The sequence below is a fragment of the Hemicordylus capensis genome, chromosome 3, assembly GCF_027244095.1.
Source record: "Hemicordylus capensis ecotype Gifberg chromosome 3, rHemCap1.1.pri, whole genome shotgun sequence".
Taxonomy (NCBI): Eukaryota; Metazoa; Chordata; class Lepidosauria; order Squamata; family Cordylidae; genus Hemicordylus; species Hemicordylus capensis.
The window spans coordinates 281,476,284-281,503,186 of NC_069659.1; the positions used below are offsets into that span (position 1 = coordinate 281,476,284).

The following is a 26,903-nucleotide window of genomic DNA, read 5'->3' on the forward strand; positions in this document are numbered from 1 at the left end:
TTCCATCCTTATAGAACGTGAACTGAAACGGGGCACGGGAGAGGCTCCGTTTTGGCCAATGGCAGCAGCAATCGGGCGTTGCTAGGAGACGGGTGCAAACGGTACAAGACGCTGCCTTTTCTGGAAGAAGATCTGGCAAAACGGAAGGTGCAATGGAGGCGCCTACCGGGAAGGCGGGTGGCCGCCGGCCAGTATCTCCCATGCACAGAGCTGAGTTGGAACTGAGGTAAGAAGGGATGTAGGGGAGAAGTCGCTACAAAAGGAGCCTGAGACTTCCCCCCCATCATGTACGTAGGTGTATACATGTATGAATTTTGTTTTTACTTCTTTCTGTTGTTGATGAAGATCACCATCGGTGCTTATATTACTGGTCCACAAACAATTCCTTCTGTTTATTTGTACTGCATCTATTTATCTATCTGCTTTTTGAAATACATATTTTATATGCACTGAGATAAGTATCATTGTACCCTTCCTCAGCTAGCCACCTAATGGTGCAGTGGGGAAATAACTTGCCTAGGGAGCAAGAGGTTGCTGGTTTGAATCCCCGCTGGTATATTTCCCAGACCAGGCAGCAGTGATGTAGGAAGGTGCTGAAAGGCATCATTTCATACTTACTGAATGGTAAACCCTTCCTTTATTCTGCCAAAGAAAACCACATGGTTCTGTGGTTGCCAGTAGTCAACACCGACTTGACTGCACAACTTTACCCTTTCTCAGACAGTTTGTATGTAATCACAAATTGCAACAGCTGTTGACTGCTCAAATCTTCTTTGTGGAAAAAATATTATTTTACAATGTCTTATAATCCTAACTTTCTTTTTTCTCCCAAGGTGGGTACAGGGATTCACCAACAGGAAGGTTGGCTTTGTTGATAAACAGACTGTCTGTTATCCTTCCGGCAATTACATTATATTTATCAACATTGAAACACAAGTCAGATCGGTTTTGCAGTGTAAGCAAGGGAATATAGGAGCCTTTACTGTGAGTGGAAATCAGCATCTAGTTGCATTTTCTGACAGACAGCTGAATCCTATAATCTATGTCTACAGTTTTCCAGGACCAAAGAAACAGGCCAAATTAAAAGGTAGATCTGAGAATATCCTTCCTGATCTATGTTTAGCCAAAGCAAACTTAAAATAAGTTGTTTTAGGGATGAATGCTTGAAAATATCTCATGGTATGACATTAATTGTGTGGTATTGGATGGTATTAAGATGATCAACTAAATAATTAATAATTACTTTTTACTCCTTAAAAACCCTATAGATCTTAACTCTGTATAAAGTAGTCTTTCACAGACCTTTACTAAGATCAAACTAAATGAAGAGAATTGATAATAATAGCCCATGATAATAATGCAAAGAAATCAAAGGGGGGGGGAACTGTCCCTGAACATATCAATTTGAGGCCTCCAGAAACTAGTTTTGCAACATTTGTGAATTAAGTAAAAACAGAGCAAGATGGAAAGTAGTGTCGGGGAGAAGATGCATCACTTCAGAAAAATCAGGAGCAAATGCAACTTGGCCTCTGTGATAAGTTTGGTGGCCTCCAGACTGGGCTATTGTGTATTTGCGTTGTCCTGTAAGCAGGTGTGGGGCTGCCTTTGAATACTGTCTGGGAGCTTTAGTTTAGTTGAAAACATGGTTGCCTATTAAATTTCATGAGAGAACTAAAGGGAACACATTATACAGGTACTAAAGCATCTGCACTTGCAATGCAAAATGCTGGTTTTGAGCTTTAAAGCCTTAAACAGACGGCCAAGGCTGCTTAAGAGAGTGCCATCTTTTACCCACCTTACCCACATTAAGATCCTCAGAAGAGTGACAGAGGTCAAATTGATGAGATTACCATTTTCTCAGTAGTAGAAAGCCATCTTTCTGGAACTACCTACTTAGAGAAGCCCACCAGATTACCTTTTTATTTAGGTGCACATTCAGAGGCATGAGGCACCTGCCATTTTAAGTCAACTGTTTAAACATTTGTTTGGTGGGATTTACTAATTCACAGTATTATTTCTAATTAGTTGTGCTTTGATTGTTCTTGATGACTATTTTTAATATTTTGTTAGCTGTCCTATGGCAGGATATTACTGTATTACAACTTTTATAATTTTATAATTCTTACAACTTTTAAAAAGGCAGTCAAGATGCATTTGTTCAGCCAGGCTTTTAATTAGATACTATTTTAATTGTGTTTTAATAATTTTAACTTTTTAATTTTAATTGTTGAAATGTTTTAATCTTTTATTGGCTGTTTTTATTGTTTTGTAAACCGCCCAGAGAACTTGCGTTTTGGGCAGTATAGAAATGTATTAAATAAATAAATAAGCACCCAGTGCCAAAAAAAATTGACGTTTTCTGCAGGGGCGTAACTACCATTAGGCAAGGGGAGGCGGCTGCCTGGGGGCCCCCAGCCTCTAGGGGCCCCCCCAGAGGCAAGTCACATGTGAAGTGTGTGTGTGTCAGCAAGGGGCCCATTTTAAAATTTGTCTCTGGGCCCACTCCAGCCTCGTTACGCCCCTGGTTTTCTGCCCTGTGGCCTAGCCCTCCAATCCCCAACTCAACCTCTCTTTTTGATCCCATGAATATCGTTTCTGACTTTCCTCCTTGAGGAAAACTGCACTGGTTTGTAAGTATATTCTTTGCAAGATATGCTTCAGATATTTTGCAAAGAATCTGCTGCCACATAGAAGATGTTCTCTACTCTCCAAGAGGGCAGAACTCAATCTAATGGGCTTCAGTTACAGGAAGGTAGATTCTGATTCAACGTTAGGAGAAACTTTGGAACAGAACAGTAAGAGCTGTTCAACAATGGAACTAATTACCTAAGCAGATAGTGGGCTCTCTCTTGCTGGAGGTCTTCAAGTAGAGGTTAGGTAGCCATCTGTTAGCTCTGGATTTCCTGCATTGAGCAGAGGGTTAGACTAGATGGCTGCAAGACCCCTCCGACTCTATGATTGGGTGGTATTATTTCTCAGGCTGTAAACGTTCAACTGGATTTGTACAGAGTGTCACCATAATTCTCCTTTGAAAGAAAACAATACTTCCCATCGCTAAGGAAGAGAAAGCTCAACAGTATGCCTCTGAATATCAGTTGTAAGGGAGCAATGGCAGGAGAGAGGGCATGTCTTCATCTTCTGCCTGTGGGCTTCCTGTAACCACCTGGTGGGCCTCTGTAGGAAAAAGGATGCTGGACTAGTTAAGTCTTGGGCCTGATCAAGGAAGGTTCTTATGTTGCTTTTACAATAGGATTTATCAAGAATGGAATGAAACATCCAGCTTATAGCCTGTAGCGTGAAGCCTTCTGAGATAGAAAATCCATGCTATTTTCTATTTTAGGGCATGCCAGCCTGGACTACACCATGCTTGCATTCAGTTACACAGGTTCTTATCTGGCCAGTTACTCTGCAATCCCAGAATTTGCTCTTTCAATATGGTAAGTGTTGGATACGTTGTTTTAATACAAGCAAAGATGTAATCCTTCCTATTGCTTCTAAGTAGATCTCTAGCAGTATTATCTCTAATTTTTTTCATCTGTGTGCAGAATGAATTTTGTTCTAGATGGCAGTACCAAGGTGCTGTGTGCGTACATGCATTCAAAGTGGGGCCTTACTGATTCAACCTGAGCAGGATCGAAAATTAACTGAGTGGACATAAAAAAAAGTGTGAGTGCACGCACGTGCTCACACCTTAGAGGGAACACTGATCCCTAGCAGCGTTCCCTCTAACAGGGATTCCCAGATGTTTTTGACCAAGCAAAAGCCATTGCAGCTGGGAATTCTGGAGGTTAGAGTCAACAACATCTGGGAAGCCCTGTTAGAGGGAACACTGATCCCTAGTTGTCCTTAGCTAATTTGACAGCTCTGACAAAATAATACCATGCTTACAGCGGCTTTCTGCATGTATGGAAATACCCAGAAGAACCTAATCACACATATACAGATGCTGACACATAGCTCCCCACAACATGCCTTATTGAGGCATTGATCCTCCCTGTGTGCACATTGGTTAGCCACATCCCCTCACCCACATGTTCCCTGGGCGCTCCAGATGTCCACATTCAGTTCTTGTATGCAAAGGGCAGGCACTGAATATGGAGTTGCCAGGAAGCATGTCCAGACTACCGCCTGAGGAAGACTACTGACTTCAACCACCTCAGCAAAATGACTGCCTAAAAACTTCACTCTTGCCTGAAAATCACAGCTTGCATTTGCTCAGGTGCAAGAAACCCTTGTGCAGTCAAATGCCTCGTCACCAACCAGCACTACTGGCCAGCAATCTTCTAGAATGGCTGCATGATATACTGTGGGAAACTGCAGGTAAGAATTGCTAGTTCACTAGCATTTTAGGCTGGCCTTCTCGGTTGTTGAGGCCAGGGACATCTCATGGGCTATCCTCTCTCAGGAGCTCCAGGCAGGACAGAAAGTAAATAGTTAAAAAACTAAGCCACGCCCACTAGAGCCTGAGGGGGATAACCCCACCCCAGTTCTTTCTGTCCTCGGCAAGTTCTACAGTATTCAGTTCTCCAAATCCTTTTTTCTGTCCCTGATCCTTATTACTTGCTATTACCTTAAAAAAGAAAAAGAAAGAAAAGAAAAAGAAAAATACCCTTCTTTCATCCATTTCTCTTCCCCCCACCCACCTCTGTTCTCTCCCCCTCATCTCCTCTCCTCTCCGTTGCTTGGAGCCAGGCAGAGAGGTACAAAGCAATTGCTCCAACAAGGGGAAGAGATCGAGTGTTTTCGGCCTGGGAGGCTTCAAGGCCGTTTGTAGACCCCATTGGCACAGGCTGCTGCAAGCTCTGCACAGCAAGGCCGCTTTTCCAACCTCCCAAAAACCGCCCGAAAAATTTGCCAGCAGTGAGTTGATGGTCCATAATTGGCCATCTTTCATCTATTGGCCATGGAGTCCCCCCTGGAAGGGCTTGATTCTCCCACATCGGTGATGGCCGCTCTCGAGCTGCCCGTCCTGATCGTCAAAGGGGCTGCATCGAGTCTCCTGCCCTCGGGCCGTGAGACTCGCACTACTGCGGCCCAGTGCGCCACGCTGCTGAAGGGAGCTTCAAGTGGCTGTGAAGAGCGCTTTCAGAGGCTCCCTATTGCCAACACCCCACCAACCTCTGAAAAGATTAGGTGGAATGGCGAGCTGGCTAGCAACCCGACCGACATGGCAGCGAGGTCATCACAGTCATCATGGAAGCGAGGTCATCACAGTCATCTTCTGTTCCTAAGATGGTGACGGTTGCGAAGAATCCCTCCATTTTACCTAAAGGAGTGGGTAATGTAAAAGCGAGAATGTCTCTAAAAGGGCGGGAAAAGACTAAGACTGTGATTATGGTGGTTGGCCAGCAGGGGGAGTCTGCTGCAGAGACTGTGCCTAAAGAATCCAGTTCTAACCCTGCTGTTTTACCTAAGTCTGTGCCACCTGAGTGGCAAGCATGGTTTCGCAATGCAATCATTGACACCATCTACCAGGTTAGGCCCCCTAAGAGGAGTAAGAGATCCAAAAAGGGGAGAAGGCATAGGTCACCCATTGTGAGCTCCTCATCTAGCGATTCTGTCAGTCCTCCTCCCAAGAAAGCCAAAAGCAAGCATAAGCATAGTGAGCCGGACAAGTTGGCTGGCAAGGTGGCACGGGAACATTCCTCTCATGCTTCCGATCAGACTCTGGGGGCCCTAGGGGTTTACTTGCACCTTGGAAAAATGTCATTGCAAACTCAGAGAGGCCTAATCTGTCTTCTGACCCTGAAGACCCAATTAATGCAAGGGGAGGTTTTGATCCGGACCCAGAGACTCGACAAGGATGACGGGGAATGGTCTGGAGGGGAGGACACTGATGATGCCTCGGTGTCACAGCGCCTCTTTGTGGCAGAAGACTTCAGCCCACTGATGTTCCGAATTATTAATACAATTGGACTAAAATCAGAGGCTGGGCTCTGACTCTTTCACCAAAGGGGACTTGGTCTTTCCTAGAGCACGCCCCAAGGACATGCTGATGCCCATGCCAGAGTTGTTTGTGGATGCAGTCAAACAGGAATGGTTGACACCAGCTTCCAACTGCAGGGCTACATCCATGGCTAACAAATTGTATTCTTTTCAGCAAACTACTACAGATATGTTGAGGACACCAAATGCGGATGCCCAGATTTTGCAGTTGGTGTCGGGTTCCCTGGTACCTCGAGAGGGTGAGGTTTCTCTAAAAGACATAGCTGACAAGAAGACCGAGTTGTCATTTAATCATGTCATGAGAACGCATCCCTGGTGATCCGTGCAACAGCGGCAGCATCCATGGCAGCCCGCGCCTCCTTATTATGGGGTGGTCAATCTTCTGAGCTGACCCTCCAGGGGACCCAGTTAAGATGAGACAGCAACTATTAAAGATCCAGAAAGCACAGGCCTTTATGGCCAATGCCACTCTTAATACGATTAGATTCTCAGCGCAAGTGGTGGCTTCGTCAGTTGTTGGCAGACGCCACTTGTGGCTCAAAATTGGACAATTGATTCTACCTCTAGGCTTAATCTTGCCACCATTCCTTATGATGGCAAGAAGCCTTCTGGTGACTCTGCCCGACACGACATTCTTGTAGAATCGTCTGATAAGCGAAAGACGATGCCTTCAACCAATAAAAAGACCGATAAATAGCCTTTCAGAAGGCCCTTCCAATACAATCGGTCCTTTCATAGCTTCCGGCCCTTCCGGGGCCGGGACAGAGATACAAAATTCCAGAGGGGATCTTGGAGTCATCAGAGAGCACCCTTTAGAGGGTTTGTTACCTACAAACAGCAAGCTGCTCAGTCAAAGCAGCAAAAGCCACAACAATGACTTGAAGCACGTCAGACTTGGAGGGCGTTGTTTTCACCTCGCTCCAGCCTGGGAAGATTCAACCTCAGACAACTGGGTTCTGCAGCTGATCCATCACAGCTACAGGATAGAGTTTCACTCCTCCCTCCCCTGCCACTTTATCCCCACTCCAAGGTCAAAAGCATTCTCAAAGCATTTGCTGATGGTCCAGGCGATCCAATACCTCCTGGACATTGGGACAGTGGAGCCAGTGCCTCTGGCACAGGAGGGAGAGGGAGTTTACTCTATCCTGTTTACTGTCCCAAAAAGGGATGGCTCAAGGAGAGCTGTCTTAGACTTAAAATTTTTGAACAGATGGGTCCACAGAACTCATTTCCAGATGGAAACTCTAAGAGCAGTTTCAGAGGCACTCTTTCATCTGGATGTGCTGGCATCCATAGATTTAAGGAAGGCTTACCTGCATCTTCCTATACACCCGGAAGCAGGCTGTATCTTCGGTTTAAATATGCTGGAAGGCATTTTCAATACTCGGCATTCCCCTCTGGCCTGTCAGCAGCCCCTTGCATCTTTACAAAGCTGTTGGCGCTGCTGGTGGCGCAACTCCGTCAGAAAGGGATTCGTCTGTTTGCATATATAGACAATTTGTTTCTACGAGCGAGATCTCTCCCAGAGGCAGAACGGGACTTGACCCTTACTGTCGCAACACTCACGGACCATGGTTTCATCATAAAAGGAGAAAAGAGTCAATTGACGCCATGCCACAGGCTGCGCCATTTGCGGGTAATCATAGTTACCTTAGTGGACTGCCTCTTGCTTCTACTGGACAGGTTACAGACTATCCAGACAGAGCTTCACCTGGTCCTAGCAAGTTCAAGAGTTCCTCTGGCTTCCTTGTCAAGACTGCTGAGCTTGATGGTGGCTGCACCGGACTCAGTTCTGTGGGCTTGACTTCATCTGCGCGACCTCCAATGGTTTCTCCTACCCCACCAGAAGGCAATCACAAGGAAGTGAAGACTGCTTCTGAAGCTGCCACCAGACCTGCGTCGTTCTCTCCACTGGTTGACTCCAACAACCTGAATTGGGAAAAGACCTTCTTGGACCCACAGAGGTTCATCATAACGACAGACGCAAGCGACAGGGGCTGGGGAGCCCACTGCCTCAACCAGTTGGCGCAGGGGCTATGGAACAAGAACGAGCGTTCTCACAGCATAAATTGGAGGGAACTCCACGCAATTCGCCTAGCGCTACTAGCATTTCAGGAGATCATTCGAGGCACCGACGTATTAGTAAAGACTGACAATACGACGGCAAAGGCGTATGTAAACAAGCAGGGGGGGACCTGGTCCAGGTCACTTCACCAAGAGGCCATCCTTCTGCTGTCCTGGGCAGAGAGCAACCTTCCTTCTCTGATGGCATACCACAACAAGGGAGAGCTGAACCTGGTTGCAGTTAAGCTGGGTTGACATCCAACTGGGGGAGTGGGCTCTAAATCCATCAGTTTTCACCCAGATAACAGAGAAGATGGGCATGCCCAAGGTAGATCTCTTCGCAACTCCAAAGAATGCTCAATTACCAGTGTTTATGACTAGATTTCCATGCATGGAGGCCATGGCAGTGGATGCCCTATCCAGTCCATGGCCAGATGCTCTCCTTTATGCGTATCCTCCGACACCTCTGTTGGCCAGAGTCCTGCAATGGGTGCGTCTTCTTCGAGCAAGAGTACTCTTAGTGGCACCATTCTGGCCCAGGAGACCCTGGTTTCCATAGCTCCTCCATCTGGCGCTGGAGCCACCTTGGGAGTTGCGTCAGGCCCCGGACCTGCTCCATCAGGGTCCAGTTTTACACCTGGATCCATGTTGGTTTTGGCTCGCCATTTGGAAACTGAGCAGCGAGTCCTGAACCAATATGGCTACTCGGAGGGAGTTCTCGGCACTATGCTGGTGTCGCGAAGTCCATCGATAGAATTTATCAATATACATGTCGAGCATTCCTTCGCTGGATGTCACAGAACTCAGTTCCGAAGGACACAGCTAAGTTATGTCATCTCCTGCTCTTCTTACAAGAAGGGTTCGAGAAGGAACTACGTCCGAATACCCTGAAACAGCAGGCGTCATCATTGGTGGAGTTGCTCTTAGCAGAAAAGGACAAGATATCACAGTCACATCCTCACCTGCCTAGGTTCTTACGAGGCGCCTCGCTGATGTCACCTCCAACAGTGCACAGGTTCCCCTCTTGGGAACTACATACTGTCCTCAAGGCATTGCAAGCTCCCACTTTTGAACTTTTGGCAGCTATTCCGATCAGGGTCTTATTGTTTAAATTGGCCTTTTTTGTGGCCATCACTTCTGCAAGGCTCATCTCAGAGCTGCAGGCGCTGTCTGTAAACAAGTCATATTGTATATTTCAGAAAGAGGCCGTCAGGCTCATTCTGGACCCCTTCATGAGGCCAAAGGTGGCATCCCCATTCCACCTATCGCAAGATGTGTTCCGACCTTCATTCTGCCTTAAACCCGTCCATCCTATGGAGCGTAAATTGCATAAGTTGGACATTAGGCAGTGTCTTAAGGTCTATATTAGACGCTCAGACTCATTCAGATTGTCAGACACTCTGTTTGTATCGTTCAACCCGCATTCCATGGGGGTCCCAGTATCATCGACCACTATTGCAACATGGATTAAAGCGTGTATATCGATGGCCTACAAGGTTCCGAAGTTGAAGCCACCAACGCGTCTCTCTGCACATTCTACTAGAGCAGCAGCAACGTCGGTGGCGTTTTCCACTAATGCACCAGTTGAAGAGATCTGCAAGGCGGCTACCTGGGTGTCGCCTTCCACTTTCACCAAACATTACAAGACCAATGATTTCGCATCTGCCTGGGCAGCCTTTGGCAAATGGGTCTTGCAACAAGTTCTTCCTCACTAGTAGACCAGAGTGCTCCCACCTGAGTTGGACAGATGTGGTATGTCCCATGAGATGTCCCTGGCCTCAGCAACCGAGAACGAAGCATTGGTTTCACTTACCGTGAAGGCTACTTTTGGTTGCTGGGGCCAGGGACATCTCGGCCCTCCCAGTTGTGGTTTTGCGCTCTGGTCTACTTATGTTGAAATGGTGGAGACTGACATTTAGTTCTACAGTTGGTTGCTACACTCAGTTATTCTGGAATGTTTAAACCTGTTTATTCTGACCTGCTGTTTCTACTGTTTTGTATTGCCTTTGTCCTCTTATGTCTCGGCCTGAAAGAACTGGGGTGAGGTTATCCCCCTCAGGCTCTAGTGGGTGTGGCTTAGTTTTTTTAAAAACTATTTACTTTCTGTCCTGCCTGGAGCTCCTGAGAGAGGATAACCCATGAGATGTCCCTGGCCCCAGCAACCAGAAGAAGCCTTCACAGTAAGTGAAATCAATGCTCCGTTTTCAGCCATGACTGAAGATCTGGAATGAGCTGCCTGTGGATGTGTGTCAACTCACCTCCCTGCTGAGTTTTAGAGAGAGAGATCAAGTGCACCGGTTCCTGAAGGCAGTTAGGGGGCTTAGTTGATCCTTGGTTGTTGTTTTGTTTTCAGTGGATAGTCCGTTGCTAGATTTTTATCTGATTGTGTTTTGTGGTTCTTTATGTTTTTAATGGTGTGATCTTTTAATTTCAATTTAAAAGGCCTTGAGCCTTTTGGCGGGGAGACAGACTATAAATTGACATAACAAATAAATCTAGTATGTACTTTCTTTCACTTTTGGTTAGGGACTGGAACAAAAACGTCCTCTTATGCAGTCAGTCCCAGCCAGGAGTAGAAGTGACTGCAATGGGTTTTAATCCCATGAGCTGGCACCAGTTGTGTCTATATAGTGGGACCTCTGTGACTCTTTGGCACATTGAAAGGAATAATGAAGAGCACATTTTGAAGTCAAAGTAAGTATGGTTATGAGAGAGTCCGATATGTTTAATACATTACATTCCTTGTTCTCATTCCTTTTGCTCTGTAAACCAGTTTGTGAACTTTTTGTCGAAAAGTGGTATACTGTATAAATATTTGTGATAACAATGATAAAAGAATAACTTTTCTGGCACAAAGAAAGAAAGTATATTGCAGTTTATGAAGAGTAGAGTGTGTTTTCTGGCAGATGTTTATGGACTGGGGAACTACTTATATGTATCAGCTGCCAAATCCATGTCCCAAAATAGAAAATACATGTGTGCTGCCCTTCACACATTCCAACAAAAAGGTTTTAAAATAGCACAAAGCAGTCCTCATTGTTCCTGTTTTTAACCCATATTTCCCCAAAGCTGCTCTTCTTCTTTGCCACTTTTCTCATTGCTTTCAGGCCAGTCAGGCTCCCTAACGAAGATGGAGCTTTAGTGGATGAGCAAAACAGCTTTTTCACCCGTACTAATGTCCATGATCTTTACTTTGGCCCTGTACTGCCCAATTCAGCTATTGCTGGTCTGGTCGGCGATGAAGCAGAAACGTTTAGGGTGAGTTCTACTGTGTATATAACTGTTTATAATTGAGAACTGCTCCATTGTAGTTGCATTGATATGGAAGAGCAAAACTGTCAACAAAGAGACAGTTATACTGGCACAGTACAGTCAATTCTTTATCTTCAAAATGTGGATGAATACAGCTGGTGCCAGCCAACAATGAAAAGGTAATTCAGGCCTTAGGCATTTGGATGTCACTCTTTTTTGCTCTCTGTTTTGCACTATTCTTTGACAAAATGCCTGGACTGATTAGTAACAAATCCAACCTCAAGGGGGCAGAACAGTTCAAGGAAATTCATGGATGACCGCATCATTTTCACTGTGGATCTATCCTGCCAAGCAGCAAGCAGAAAAGTTTATAAAGGTGTTTTTGGTTCTCTGTTTAGTATTGGAGTTATTCATGCTCTTGGTCTCATGCTAGCCCCATTCTAGATGCGGAGCTGGAGGATTTAAACAGGATTAGACTTCAACAGAATGATTCAACACTCCAAACCCTATGAAAATAGTTCTGCAACAGGGACCAATTAGCACAATAAACCAGGGAAGAAATTGATGACTAAATTGGTGGCTAAGACTTTGTCCCTCTTTTTAGTTTCTGTGGTCCTTTGCTTTTCTAGTTGGTATGATGTTCAGTGTAGGTGAGCAGAAAAGCAGCAGCAGGGGGAAGTAATAACTTTTGCATACAGCAGCACAGAAATAAGCAGCCTAATACAGAAGCTATTTTGATATGAGATTTTCTGTCAGTTAATCTTGTATTAAAAGATGTTGAGGTCTTTCACACGACCTCGAGGCCGCTGCTGGGTGTGCTGTGGGGAAGGCAGGAACTCACAGTGGCTGCCCTCCCCTCTACCGTGCTGTGAGCCCATACGAGCCGCAGCAAGGCAACCACAGAAGCTGTGTGCAGGAGGACTACACCCCCCCCCACCACAATAGGTTCACTTAACCTTGATGAAACACTAGGTTAAAAACTCGGGCTTGGCACGGGAGCAGAGCTGGGATCCAGGTTTGATCCTGGCACTTCACATACACAGCTTAGCCCAGGCTAGGCTGCCATAGCCTGACTGTGTGTGTGAATAGCCTCAATGTGTGAATGGGTTAATATGCTGTACAGACCTTACTAAAATTGGACTAAACAGTGAGGGAAAGCATGTATATTTGGAGTATATATATATGGTTGATCTGACTTTTTGGAACTTGTCTTTTTTCTAATTGAAGCCCAAAGACGATATTCAACCTTTTGTCCACCCTACTGTCCATTGCTGGTCTCCAACCTCTGATCTGTATATGGGCTGTGAGGAAGGCTATTTTTTGAAAATTGGTGCAGACACGTTCAAGGCTGCTATTGTCCATCAAAAACTCTCACCAGATGCGAAAGGTGAGCAACTGTTTCAAATCAAAGATTTCTGATTGATTGGGCTCTTAAGAGAGGGCTCCATCTTTCTTTAAGGGCCCTTCCAGTGCTGAGAAAAGTGCAGTACTGTGCAGAGGTCAGCACAGTAGGAAATTATAGAAGCTTTTTCACATGTAAGTGTTTTTGCCCAAGTGGCCCCCCTTGAAAAATAGTGAATATCATTGCACTACACTAACATTTTCCATTTTCAAAATTGAGTGGAAGGAAAATGAAAATGAAAATCAGATCAGTGGCATTACCTGTAAGCTGCCTTGAGGCAAAGCAGGGTGTTATTGAGATAGTACATAAATAAATAAACAAACCTGTCTGTGTGTTATGCCCAAGTCACACATTACTTCCTATGTGTAATGGTGGGGGATACAATCTTTCCCATGCGTGCCCCACTTGTAGGAAATTACCATTATTTTCAGTGTCGGAAATAGACCTCGGAGTAGAATAATGCAAAACTCTGATTTCCCTGATACAGTGGCTGCATTCACACATAACATGAAAGTGGAGGTTGATGATCCCACGGTTTCAATTTCATACTGTAAATCGCATCACAGACATTCATCCAATCGTAGTCTGGCAAGCTGCAGTTACAGGAGAGGGGGCTCCTTCTTTGCTGCTTGGCCACCAAGGCTGATCTTAACAAGCTCCACGGCCAAACTCTGGGCAAAGTGTCAGCACATCCGCAGAGCGGCCACAATTGGTCACGATCTTGTTGGGGTCATGCCAAGCATGATTGTGCATTTTGTAGCAGTTGACCCATCCTCACCATGGAAAGGGTGTTTAAATCCCTTTAAATATTATGCCATGCCATGCCAGTGCTCCTTCGGACAGCAATGGCACCACTGCCCTCCTAAGAGCGCTGCACCAAAACAGTCCCGCATAAGCATTGCGAGTGGAGGGGGAGTGCTCCCTCTATTTCTTTTCATCTGTGCACAGAATGACGTTTGTTCTGGGCAGCAGTATCAAGGCACTGTGTGTGCATGTGCATTCAAAATGGATATCCTGATTCAAACTGAGCAGGATCTAAAATTAACTGAGCGGACATTTAAAAATTTGTGTGCGTGTGCACATGCCTTAGAGGGAACACTGGTGGGGGGTACTATTTCCCCGTTACTCAGGAAAGGGAAGGGGAAATGATGAGTTCCTAGAAGGGGATATGTATATGAGTGAGGGCAAAAGATCCTGGGGAGTTGGTCCCACCATGACCTATAATGCCCTTGCAAGGGATCACCCCAGCAAAGCACTCCATGCAGACCAAACCACACTGCCAATCCCCTGGCAGCTTGTTGCCAGTGGACTAGCAATCTCATGAGAGGGCCAGTCTACTGGGGAGCACCATGTGGTTGTAAATCCTAAGTCTTCCATCGGGCTTCATGCTCACGAACTGAGTTAACCCAGCAAAGGGGGCCCCCACTTGCATGAGGCCTCTCTCTGATAAAAGATAGAACTTTAGCACTGCAACTCCCTCCTCCCCTGGGAAGCCTTGCATGCACCCAAAGGAGATTTTGATGTTCCATGTATCAGAGTCTTGCTATGTGCATAAACAGGGGGAAACTGGGTGTGGGGACGGATCTTTACTCCCATTCAGAATTCCTGGGTTTGGTCCTGCGTTGCGCCACATACAGATCTGCTGGTGCGGGGAAATGCGGGAGCAGGGAGCCCCCATTTCCAGCTTCCCCAGAAGACCAGGGTTGCCATTTCGGGGTACAAGCAAAGGTGCACATGTCCACATGGGCTGACAGCCTGGCAGGGGGCACGCTTGGACAGCTGTTTGACAGCAGTCACCAAGACAGGGAGAGCAGCACCAGGGTACCCATCCCCGTGGCTTTCCTCCATAGGGCAACTTGACTCATTATAGAGCCTGAACTGGCCTGACACTTTTGCGAGTGACCTGCCTGTGGGAGAAGTGCTGAAGGCATGGAGCAGGCACAGTCTCAGGTGGGTCTGGGCCACCATCTCTATGTCTGTGATTTCAAAAACAGCACGAAGCCATGTTTATGGCAGCGTCCCAGTTCGGATGGAATGTTCGGTGGCCAAGGCACCTAACCTTGGTGCAAAGTGAAGATTCAGATTGGATTTTGGCAAGGCAACTGTGGTTGCATGAATTAAGACATAATGGAGTTCCAACCTCTGCCTCGTTTAATTCCAGTTTCGTGTTTCATCCGAATTCAGCCAGTGTAAAATCTGATATTCTGACTTTACATTGTACATATTAATTTCCTGTACAGTCACAAGTAAGTTGGACGCATTTATTTATTCTAGTTTACTGCATATTGGGTCCCAGCACAGTTGAATAAACTGTATTTATTCAACTAATAAATACACAACTAATGCAACCTCCCTTCCTTTCCAGCAAAAAAGCGGGCAACTTTTCGGTCGATCTCGCACAGTTTGGCAACAGAAGGTATTTATTTATTTTTAATGCTAATAGACTTTTCAGAAACCATCTGTGACTTTTGAGGGTTGTAATAATATTCTTTATATACATGACTTTTGGCAGTTGTAATGGTATTTTTCAAATACATGGCTATCTGGCAGGAAACAGATGGCCACAGAGGCATGCTTGAAAAATGTGGGTGATGTTGAATCTGGCTTCTTCATCAGAAAATCCTTCAATGTCAGTAGTATAATTTGGTAGCCATATTGAATTTCAGCCAGGAAATTTAGCTGTCCAGTTGTTTCCCTTCTACAGAAGTGTTATGATTAGTTTCCCACAACAAAACACAAAATCCATATAGCTACAACTGAAGAATAAAAAGGAGAAATTCCCTTCCTCTATATCAAAGAGAAAGCATGCATGCGCACTCTCTCTCTCTCACAGACACACACACAGACACACACACACCCCAGCACATGTGCAGGGAAGCAGGAGGTGAACTGGTAAGGAGAAGGTTATGACTTGGCAGTTGGATGTTTGCCACACATTTACCAGGGAAGAGGGGCAAGGGAACAGCAGTTGTTTGGCACTAGGAGTAGTGCTGAAGTATCAGGGCTAAACTACACGTTATGTTAAGCCTGTTGCTAGCACTGACTGACTTAAATTTCCTTTTTTAAAAAAGCAGCAAGATTGGATCCTCCCCATAAATCAGGACTTTGGTGGGAGGTATTGGGGTTTTAACCCTCCACCCCCTCCCACCTTAGCCCTAGTCTGGATTGGGACCTCCCACACCCCACGGCTGCTATGTGGCAAGGGGCTGAAAGCTCCCATTGTGGCTTTGAAAAACATTCTAGTTCAAGGGCCTTAAAAATGTCTGACTGGAGAAGCTCTTTGTCCCATTCCAGTGCTGGCTCATTGCTGTTCGCTGCTTGAGTTGAATGGCAAGCTGCTCTGTGCCCTCTTGCTGGCTCCAACCCCTGGGGCAGAGAGGCCCAGAGCAAGCACTAATGCCACCTTGCCCCTTGCTGCCCCTGTGTCCCTCACTGGGCCAACTGCCACTTCCCTCCTGCTGTTGGAAGGGACTCACCACATGCTTGCACACCTCAAGGCATTAACTTGCATCCAGGCACCAGCAGCTTTGTGTGCTCGCCTCTCTTCACTGCACTGCTGCATTCATATCAGCTCTCTCTTTCTTGTTCTTCTGCTGTCTCTGCCCTCCTCCAATCACTACACTTGCCTGCTTTATCTCTAGAAAAGTTTGGTGCCTGGAGGGCAGTGGGAAGAGGGAGAGGGAGGAAGGGAGGGAGGGAGAGAATGAACGAGACCGGTCCCAGCACAGTGGTGAAAAAGAGATGCCAGGACACAAAGCTGCCTGTTCTTGGATACATGCTAACTGCTGCCTCACGGCATGTAGTCTGCAACAGTATGCCCTATCTGGTAGTGATGGGGGTGGAGGGTGGAGTCTGGGCTGGCAAGGGATGCAGGAGGTGGGCCTGGTGAGAGGCCGAACTGCTGTGTGTGTGGGGGGGAGGGGAAGCACAGAGGCAGGGGTGGCAATGGATCAGAGAAGGTGGGAGCAGCAGCAGAAACCTGAGGTGGGGGGCTGGGCAAGGTACTCCACTCGCCATGGTGTTCTTGCTGCCTGAGGTTACTGCTTCACATGGCCTCATGCAAAAGCTGTCCCTGTCCTATCTGACATGCCAGTCCAAACTGAATCAGAAAGCCGATGGTTCCTTTTGTGATTATTCAGAGTTCTTTTGGTGTGGTAAACCTTATTATGACTGATTGGGGATCTTTCCGGCCCTGCGAGAAATAAAATAAATAAGGGAAAGAGTTAACATCCCAGCACTAAACCTGATTTTTGACTATGCAGCATTACTGTGTGGCATTTCAGTCTCACAGCCTGGCATTGTGAGGTCTGCAAAATTCAAGTGGTTTAAAAAAAACATTTTTCCTATTACTTTTTTAGATGAAAGGAAGGAAGCTCAAAATGTGGTCCTGTTTGCCATGGCACTTCATAAGGATGGGCTCTTCGCAGCTGGAAATGTAAGGCACCACTCAGCAGGGCGCTGTAGCCTCATTGTGAATAGGTGCCAGTCCGATTACCTGTGCTTGAACTGGAAGCCTAGGGTGCTTGAGGAGTAGAGAGGCACTGTAGTATACACTGTATATTTATGCTATATACATTGTAGCATACAGGATCCATCCAACAGAAGAAAAATTGCTTTTTGAATGGACTCGAGCTATTACTTCTGGGTGCTGGGTGCATAGCTCCTGTGAACCATTCCATTGGAGAGAAATCAATCCTAGCCCCAAACTCTGAAAAGTACAGTTCTAGAGACCCCATTGCATACCCCTTGGGGGTGAAGAAGCCAAGAATTCAGACAAACCTTTCTTTAGTGCTGGAAATCTTTCAGAAGAGGAAAGACTCCTGCTTTGTTCGCATTGCTGCCTACAGAGTAATGTCATGCTAAAGCTGGAAGTGCATGCAAGTTTCCTCAGGCTGAACTGCACATGACATTTAAAGCATTATTAGCTTTAGTTTTTCTTTTGTTCATAGTAGACAGATCAGGGACCTCCACAGATTGGGATCACAGTGAGGGGTGAGGGGGACTTTAATCCTACCTCCTCGCCAGGATTCCAGTTTTCAGAAGCCTTCAATCCAGCTGCTATTTATCCTGGGGGCGGGGAATATCTCATTGGCCCCAATGTAGCTGCTGTGGACTAAAGAAAACCTAAACCCATCAGGGCTTATAATGCTTTTAATTTCATGTTCAGTTTAGTCTAATCTCTAAAGCTGATATGAGAGGGAATATCCTTGTGGGAGGAGCTTCTGTACAGACCCCAGGTTACTGCATTTGAATGACACAATGGGGTCAGCAGAGCTCCAGTTCCAGAAACGTACCAAACCTCCAACCAAGGGTTCAATCTGCAGTTTGAAGGTGGCAACAGAACCACGGTTGTAACATTTCCCTGCATTCGGATGATGAGAAACGCTGACCTCAGGTAAGTGTAACTGAGAGTTGGCATGTTGTCTCAGCTGGGCCTAGAAGTAACCAAACAAGCAACAAAGAGTTAGAAGTATGTCTACTTTTTGCTTTGCAAATTCTTTACCAGAACAACTCAAATTTTGAATCAATAAAAGATGTATTCTACAATCTGTGCAACTTCTGTACCATAATCAGATGCACATTTTCCTTATTTCCATAATTTATTCTACTTCTGCAGAAAGTACAGAAGATTCAGACCAACCCCAACCATTTATCACCTCCACACTTAGAAGGTGCAATATATAAAATTCAGTGCTTAGGTTGTAGTTCATTCTATATTGGAAATTCTGGTAGGCCACTGAAAGATAGATATAAAGCAGATCTGAGGCAGTGTACACAGAGAACAAAACCTTGGTCAATGCATATGAGAAAAAAGCACGGAGAAAAATAGTGTCTACTAAAATATCTAGTTTGGGGACTGAATTTACAAAAAAGGAAAATAAAGGAAGCATTATTTATCGAGAAATTGAGACCAGATTTGGCAGGCACTGGATGATACTATTAGCCTTTGAGAAAAATCTAGTGATTCCTTTTCTCTTCCCCCTCCTCCTCCCCGCCAACCTTCCCTCATTATCTCTCTGCCAGTCACGGAACAGAACGTTGTCAGGTCTATGGAATTTAACGGCTGGAGAATGGAGGAGGTTTTTATCTGTATGTGTCTATTTAAGTGATGATGGTGTGTTATACCAAAATGTCTTTTATTTTATTTTTTTGTATACCATCTTTAATTTCTTTTTGCTCAATAAAGGTCTTTTGTTGAGAGTCTCTTTTAAAATGAAAATTGTGATGATCAAGTCCAGTGACCGCTGGTGCCTCCTGGGCTGGGGGTTGGGGGTCGGCATGGAGAGAGAGGCAGGGGAGGTGCTGAACAGCTAAAAGCAAGTGTAGCCTCAAGTTTTGTATAGAGAGATATGTGATCTAAGAACCGAACTACAGGAGATGTTGGAAATCCATGATCAGTTCTCCTGTCTCCTTTAATTTATTTTAAAAGCAGCCAGAGGATGGAGGATCAATTAGATGAGAACCAAGGCACATGGCAGGAGGGGTGGGGGAATGGATGTCTTTTTCTTTACACTATCTTTCTGACTCAAATCAGAGATCGTTTTGAAATAGCCAATTACAGTGGATGGTGTAGTGCTAATCGTGGTGTTTATGTTGTTCTTTGCTAGGATGGTGTTGTGCGGTTTTATAAAATCAAAGGCACAAGTTATGAGGTGGAAGACTGCCTGGATATGGAGGAGCCCATAACAAGTCTTATCTTTTCTCCTGATTACGTTAATTTATTAGTAGAAACAGAAAAGGTAAATTGTGTAAAGCGAAATTATTGCTAAGTTCCTGTTTTAATCTGTATTTGTACAGATACTTTCATGCATCACAAAACAAGCTTATCACCTGTACAATATGGGATCTTCCATAGTCAGTGTAATTATCTGAAAGCTGGATAAATGTGGGAAATGAGAATTGTCAAATGGTGCCAGGTGGCTAATTTTGTTCCCAATTTTAATTTCTGCTTAAGAAACATTAACACTGGCACCCTTGCATCTATTTTCTGGTGGTGTAGGATTTAATTCCTGCTACAAGACCAAACTGTTATGTTAAAAGACAAGTTTTGGAATGCAGAATAACTATTTCTGAACCTCGGACTGAAATAGCTGAGTATAGCATTCCTTTCCCATACTTCTTACCTTTTCTGCTGTGAGGACATAGCCAATTTTTTTTTTATCATTTTCAAAGCAAATTAGTAGTTAACTTGTTTTTTAGTTGAGAAAGATTTGTGTATTTTGCAAGAATAACACACTATCTAATAATAAGGGTATATATTGAATACTTTCTCTGTCTTTCCCCTATGGATTGTTTTTTCTATTTGGCAGGGTTCACTCTACATATTTAATCCTAATGTGAATGAAGATGTTATCCAGTTATTGGATGCAAGTGAAGAACAATTCATAGGAGCTGATTTTATTGTTCCAGGAACCAAATACTGTGTGGTGAGGAACTCTTGTTTTTATTACAAAGCAGCCAGGGTTTGGGGATTTATAGTCCTTCTGAGACATTTAAAGGTTTAGAAAATTCAGACCTTTGCAATGAAGTAAATGTGTTCATTCATCACATGATGGTGCTTATGCCTTTTTCTGTGTGGGAGTTATATCTGTATAGGAAAATTGTTATGAATGGCTCAGAAGTCACAGCAGTACTGGTTTGATCTCTGCTTTATATATGCTCCATGATCCATGGACTATGAAATAAAAGCCTTCCTCTTGTATTCGTTATAGCAGCAAATAATTTACTGTGAATTGGGTCAAACAAGAATGCTGCAGAAGCCTTGGAGAAGCCACTGCCAGTCTGTGAAGACAATACTGAGCTAGTTAGACCAATGGTCTGACTCAGTATATGGAAGCTTCCTACTCTGAAATGTGGTTTTGTATTTACAGTCCCCTTCTGGGATAAGAGGAGGATGGTAAGCACTGGCCATCATTCTCATCACAGATGACTATTTGCCAGTTTTGTCCATCCAGTTTTTGTCCATTTCTGTTTTAATTGTTGTTGGTTTTAAGGGTTTCTGTTTTAATGGAAAATGGCCTGAGCCTTTTTGGAAGGTCAGTATAACAATCGAATAAATAAATAAATAAATCATGGGCAACTATGGAATAAATAGAAAACAGGCTAAAGCTCGGATGGGGGCTATGAGTTCCAAGCAGGACACCGACAATATAGAGAGCTTTAAAGCATTGGATATATTTATTTAGTAGTAATGTCTGCTTGCATCTAATGTTGATCATCAATAGATATGACCACCCCTCTGAGGTGCTCCAAGCGCCGACACTGTGTACATTCAGGAGAATGGTGAAGACACACCTCTTTACCCTGGCCTTTGACTAGAGATGTAGTGGTTCTTCCCCTCTCAGGCACTGTATTTTTTACTGTCTTTTTGATTTTATGGATTTTAATTATGTTTTATATTGGTTTTATTGTAACCTGTTCTGAGACCTTTGGGTATAGGGTGGGCTACAAATGCAAATAAATAAATAAATAAATAAATAAATAAATAAATAAATAAAATAACATGAAGAGCACTGGACTGAAGAAAAATGTGGTTCTGAAAAAGGAAGTTCTCCAAAATAATGGACTGCAGAGAACTACGGTAAATGCTTTACTGTCCCAGTAAAGGACCTTTTGATGCAAAATCGTTGCATCTTGTTTATTATTCATTGGTGGGCAATATAAGCGCCAGTTTAGACTGGATTTGGGTCATACACTTAAGCTAATGTGACTCCTTAGGTAAAGAGTGCTTACCTAACTCAGACAGCATTCTCAGAATCACAATGATTCTGGATAAGATCCTAGCTATCAACCCGGGTTAAATGCAGTTTAACCACAATGGTTTAACCAGGATTGCCTGGGAAATCCACATTCTCACATGGGCTCGAGGAGCCTGGTTAACTCCTTAAACTGGATTGCCATGACTGTGATAACGCAACCATAATAAAATGCCACCTTGTATTTAAAAACATATTATCAGGTTTTGTCTTCAATAATGAGCAACCTTACTGCCAAACTAGATATTATGGCAGCACAAAGAACTTCCCCAATCACATAGGAAGAGGGGGTTAGGAGTCTGGTTTTGAAAACCGTGGGGAAAATGAGTGAATTAGGGCCAATTCACATTTATATGCACAAAACTGCTGCCATAACATCTTGTACACTGGTGTGCCATGATAGCTAGTATGCCAAGCCATCAAGCTGCTTTAATTTTTGTAATAACCACTCCCTTTCTCTCCCAATTTACTTATTTTTTTCTTCTTTATACTGCAGTCAGTAGCTAAATCCGGAGAGGTACATGTTTGGCAGGTAGAAGATGGAACTTGTGTCAGCAAGCTTTGTCTACATACAGTGGTATGCAGCAGTGGAGTTTGAGTTTGTAACTAAGAAGGGACATTATTATTTATCTATTTCTACAATGCCATCAACACAGTTGGCCCTGTATAGAGCTAGAAGAAGGACATACCATTTTGAGACACACACCAATATTATTTCACTGTCAGGAACCCATCCTGTTGCTCCTCTCAAGTCCAGGGATGTGATTTGTTTTTATATTGCTTTATAACAACTTAGTCTCCAGGTTCTGGGAATTTATTCAGTTTTTACTTTCTTTCACTGCCACTTGTTCTCAGTACTCAACACCTTGGTTATGTAGTCTCATGAGCACAGGATTGGCATATATGTTCAGTGTACAAATGAAACAAAATTTGAGAGCAAAAACAAGAATTATTGTTTACAACTGATTGGAATAAAGATCTCTTCAAGGCAGGGCATATTAAATTTCTCTACAAAGTTGCTGAGTACGTTAGCTGTTTAACTCTCTGAGTAGTTTTTCCTTCTTGATAACATGTAACGTTTAGAGAGGTGATATAACTGGGAAAGAGGTAAATAAAACTTGATTTGCAGGCTTAGTGAATCAACTCAGACCTTTTCGTCTGTCACCAGGAGGTTTCACTTCTGGGCACCTTTTACATTCAGGGTTTCTTTCCCAGGCTTAACACTCCCCCACTTTTGGAGCACTGCCCCAGTGTACTGCTGGTTCTACAGTCTCCACACATTCACCACTCAAGTCTTACACAAACCCCTGAACAATCTCTCTGCTATGCTCTGTCCAACCTCTCACTCCTTATTTTCAGCTCCAATTACCTCCAACTGTCGTCTTCTCCTAACCAACTATCCTTATTTAAATCCCTCCCCTTGAACATTCTATGCCTGGTTACTATGGCAACTCACACACTCATTCTCCAGCTTCTATATGTACATTCCATCACATTCACATAAGAAAATTCTCCTGTATAGCATTTGGCACACAAGAATAAATAGTGAACTTCTTGAAAATGGCAAATAGATTGAAGCTGTGTACAGTAATCGAAACAAAAATAAAATATTATATTTATGGTTTCACTCTTTGTTGTTTTATAGTGCATGCTTTTGAACTTCCCAATGTGTTAGAATAAAATAAAAAGCATGATGCAAATGGAGGATGGTATCATAGTGATCCATGCAGAATTAGAGGAATTATTTGTAAAAATCAAAATGAAAGGAAAATCATACTTGTGGAAATAATAGACGGTTGCTACCTGAACTTTGTTCCCATGCAGTTTCAGCCTGAAGAAACGTAATGTCATTTGTTCATTCCCAAGGTCACTGCAATGTGCTGCTCATTGTCCTCTCACTGCGTCGCAGTGGGATCAAAAAGGGGCCACGTCTACTTCTTAGATCTTACTCATGTGGAAACTCCTAGGTTGGTTCACCGGATTCTCCTTTCTGAACATCCTCTTCAATTTCTGCAGTAAGTCTATAGGAAGAGCATCGCAGAACAGAAAGGAGAGGGTCGCTATTTGACTTGTAGCTTAAACAAAATTCTGCTATTCTTTCAAACTGGAATTATCTTTATTCTGTATCATTCAGTGGGTATGTGAATGTCCAATATGATGTCAGTCAATAGTTAGAACTGCACCCACCACATCAGCGGCATATAGCTATACATGCAGACAGCATGAACAATCCTGCTCAAATCACATAGGTATTTGGGGGCTAAATTGAAGTTCTTTGCACACTGCATTGCAAATAATTGGGATCAATGTGGGCATGAAAGGTTGTATCGATTGCCATGTTTCAAATCAACATTTCACATGCATTTTAATGTACTACCTTTTGTTTTTCTCTTCTCTCAAGCTATGAACAGAGTGGTCAGTTTCTCATAGCATCAACTACAAAAGGATATATCTTTATTTTAAATGCCCTCCCCTCAAAATCATTCCAAGTCATTGGATACACAGGTAATTTATGCAAAATTCCTTTATATGTCAATAGTAATATTTGTAAATGGTAATAAGTATGATTTCTCAAACATTTTGAAAACAAGTGGTGCTTTCTGGAAGTCAGAAATTTTATTTCAGAATTATCTTAAGGCCAAGAGAGTAACATTTGGCCATGCATGCAAATACAATTACCTTATATTTAAAAGACAGTTACTTGAGGGCATGGAGGTTATATTAAGGTGGGGTTGGGGGTTTCGGTTAATGTTTATTAGTCCTTATTTTATTGGGTTGAGCCAGGCCTTTTGTTGTCATGTGTTTGGGCTCTCTTAGGCAGGGTGATGCAGGGTGTGTGTCCAGCAGCTCTGGGGCAGCTATTACTGTTGTGATGGGGAATAGAAGAATTGGCATTGGCAGAGCAGCTGGCCGTTACAGGGGAAGGGAAACCAGTAACTTTAGTAACTGTTTCCACTTTCGGCTGCCCTGTCAGCTCTCTGGCTTCGAGGAGCAGTTCCAACTACCCACAGAACCTAGCCTTGCTCTTCTGCTATACCAAGTCAGTTCAGAATAAGACTGAAATCATCCATGACTTGATCATGGATGAGGGCGCTGACCTGGCTTGTGTAACTGAGACCTGGATGGGGGAGGCTAGTGGCCCAGTTTGGGCCCAGCTTCTCCTACCAGGCGACTCTGTTGTGGAATAGGCTAGGGGAAGTGGGCAGCAGGTTGGAGTAGCTGCGGTCCATAGGAATACCATCCCCCTTGCCAGGGCCCCTGTGAGGCAACTGACTTATATTGAGTGTGTATTTCTGAAGCTGGGAACTAGGGATAGATTGGGGATTCTCTTGGCGTACCGTCCACCCTGCTGCCCAATTGACTTCCTAACTGAGCTGATGGAGCTGGTCTTGGAGTCACCCAGACTCTTAATGCTGGAGGACTTCAATATCTATTGTGAGGTTGACTTGTCTGGTGCGGCTCAGGAGTTCATAGCAGCCATGACAACTATGGGCCTATCCCAACTAGTTTCAGGACCAACTCATGTTACCGGCCACACACTCGATTTGGTCTTTTGTTCGGATCAGTGGGGTGTTCCGTGGGTAGGGGGATCTGGTGGTTTCCCCATTGTCATAGATGGACCACTACCTCGTTAAGATTGGTTTCACAGCCACAACCCAGCCCACAGGGTTGGAGAACCTATTAAGATGTCTGCCCAAAATGGCTGCTGGACCCAGTAGGATTCCAAAAAGCCTTGGAGGGTTTTAATGTTGGTGCTGCCAGTTATTCTGTCGATGCCCTGGTGGGAACCTGGAACAGGGAACTCACCAGGGCAGTAGACATGATCGCTCCTAAGCATCCCTTTTGACCTGCTTTAAAAATGGTCCCTTGGTATACAGAGAAGTTGTGGGGTCTGAAGCAGAAGGTAGGTGGCGGGAGCACAAGTGGAGGAAAACTCAGCTCAAAATTGACAGGACACAGCATACAACCCATTTGAAGGTTTATACAGAAGCGGTGCGTGCAGCAAAATAAAAACAATTATGGTCTGCACACATGGCTTCTAAAGGTTCACATTCAGCAGAGTTGTCCCGGGCCGTGAGGAGTTTGATTCAGGTGCCTTCCATTTTGAACCAGTCCCCCGGAGACTATGATCTAGATAGTGGTTCCAGCATTCATAAGTAGTGGGTTCTGCGCCTGCGCAGACCAGCCTTGGGCAGAGATCGTTAGCTCCTCGTGACGCCTGCAACCGCCGTCTGCACGTGCGTGAAGTACCCTCTAGCGGCGGTTAAGCGTCCCTTCACTCAGTTTCTTTCTGACCGCCATAGCGATCAGACCTCGGAAAACTTTGCTCCTCGGTTATCTTCTCAGTGTTATTCCTGGATAATTTTGACCACACGAACAGACTTTGACTATTCTCGCATTACTCTTTGGATCTGGAACTTTCTCGAATTTAACGGCACGGATTTAGGACTTCATGACGATTCGCTTGGACTACGGACTGACTAGCTTTCCCTCCAGTCAGACCTTGGAATGAACGACCACATCTTCGGAGATAATGTCCACAGACATAAAGGCAGGAAAGGAAAGGACCACCTTTAAAAGGTGCTCCAACTGCCGCGGAAAAATCCCCTCGACCGACAGTCATGCCCAATGCTTGTTTTGCTTGGGCGAGGGACATGATGCCAGTGATTGCCCTGTCTGCAAGACTTTCAACAAGCAGACGTTAAAGAACCACGCGGCGCGGCTGAAAGTCTTTCTGATGGAAGACGCACTGATGCCGAAGGAGCCAGCTCGTTCGTCTGCTCCGGCAGCGACGATCTCCACCGCAGAGGCATCCACCTCGAGAAGAGGCCGCCTCGACATCGAGCGCTTCGGCGCTGAGTGGAGCGGCCCCGTTTAAGAAGCCAAAGGGCTTGTGCTCCAGCCCTAAGAGGAAAGACCACACAACCTCAGGACAGCCGCCGAAAAAGAAGCATAAGAAACACAAAGAATGTACTAAGGGAGGAATCCATCCCCCATCCCCCTTGGGATTGCAAACTATACAAGCCCCTCGACATCGAGCGGCATCTTTGTCTCCGGCTCCCACGCCACAACAATAGCCTTCGACTCCGCATTCCACCCCGTCGGCTCTGAAATCGACATCGACCAGGGCACCCAGAACAGCCTCTGCGTTAGCCACGGCATCGAGGACGACCTCAGCGTCCGCCATAGCATTGACCACGGGAAAGTCCGCACCTTCGATGTTGAGAGGTCGACCTCAAACTACGACGCCGATAGCAGGAACACCTAATGCTTCGACATTGACTACACAGACTGCCTCGACGTCAAGGGAGGACTTCGAACCTACTTACGCCCCGGCATCGACAGAAGTACAATCTATACATATTATACTCGATATGGAACTCGATGTGGAAGAGGAAGAAGGAGTAGAAGAGGAGGTTCGGAGGCCAATTGAAATTGAGGAGAACGATCCTGTGACTCATATGGACATGCAAGCTATTCGC

At 44.8% G+C, this 26,903-nt stretch overlaps 1 protein-coding gene across 3 annotated transcripts in view; it reads left to right on the forward strand.

Moving 5' to 3' along the window:
* The first annotated feature begins 98 nt into the window (after window positions 1-98).
* Window positions 99-26,903, forward strand: part of CFAP43 (cilia and flagella associated protein 43) — a 105,466-nt gene continuing 78,661 nt past the window's right edge. For 2 of the 3 annotated variants that reach the window (XM_053306438.1, XM_053306439.1), the window contains exons 1-13: window positions 99-226; window positions 834-1,087; window positions 3,341-3,437; window positions 10,537-10,704; window positions 11,118-11,268; window positions 12,490-12,649; window positions 15,030-15,080; window positions 17,023-17,099; window positions 19,273-19,404; window positions 19,975-20,091; window positions 21,917-21,997; window positions 23,287-23,435; window positions 23,822-23,925. In XM_053306438.1, coding sequence (XP_053162413.1) covers window positions 153-226; window positions 834-1,087; window positions 3,341-3,437; window positions 10,537-10,704; window positions 11,118-11,268; window positions 12,490-12,649; window positions 15,030-15,080; window positions 17,023-17,099; window positions 19,273-19,404; window positions 19,975-20,091; window positions 21,917-21,997; window positions 23,287-23,435; window positions 23,822-23,925 — 1,615 coding nt within the window. In that variant the 5' untranslated portion in view covers window positions 99-152. The remainder of the gene's footprint in view (window positions 227-833; window positions 1,088-3,340; window positions 3,438-10,536; window positions 10,705-11,117; window positions 11,269-12,489; window positions 12,650-15,029; window positions 15,081-17,022; window positions 17,100-19,272; window positions 19,405-19,974; window positions 20,092-21,916; window positions 21,998-23,286; window positions 23,436-23,821; window positions 23,926-26,903) is intronic. The other variant, XM_053306440.1, reaches the window with a different exon arrangement.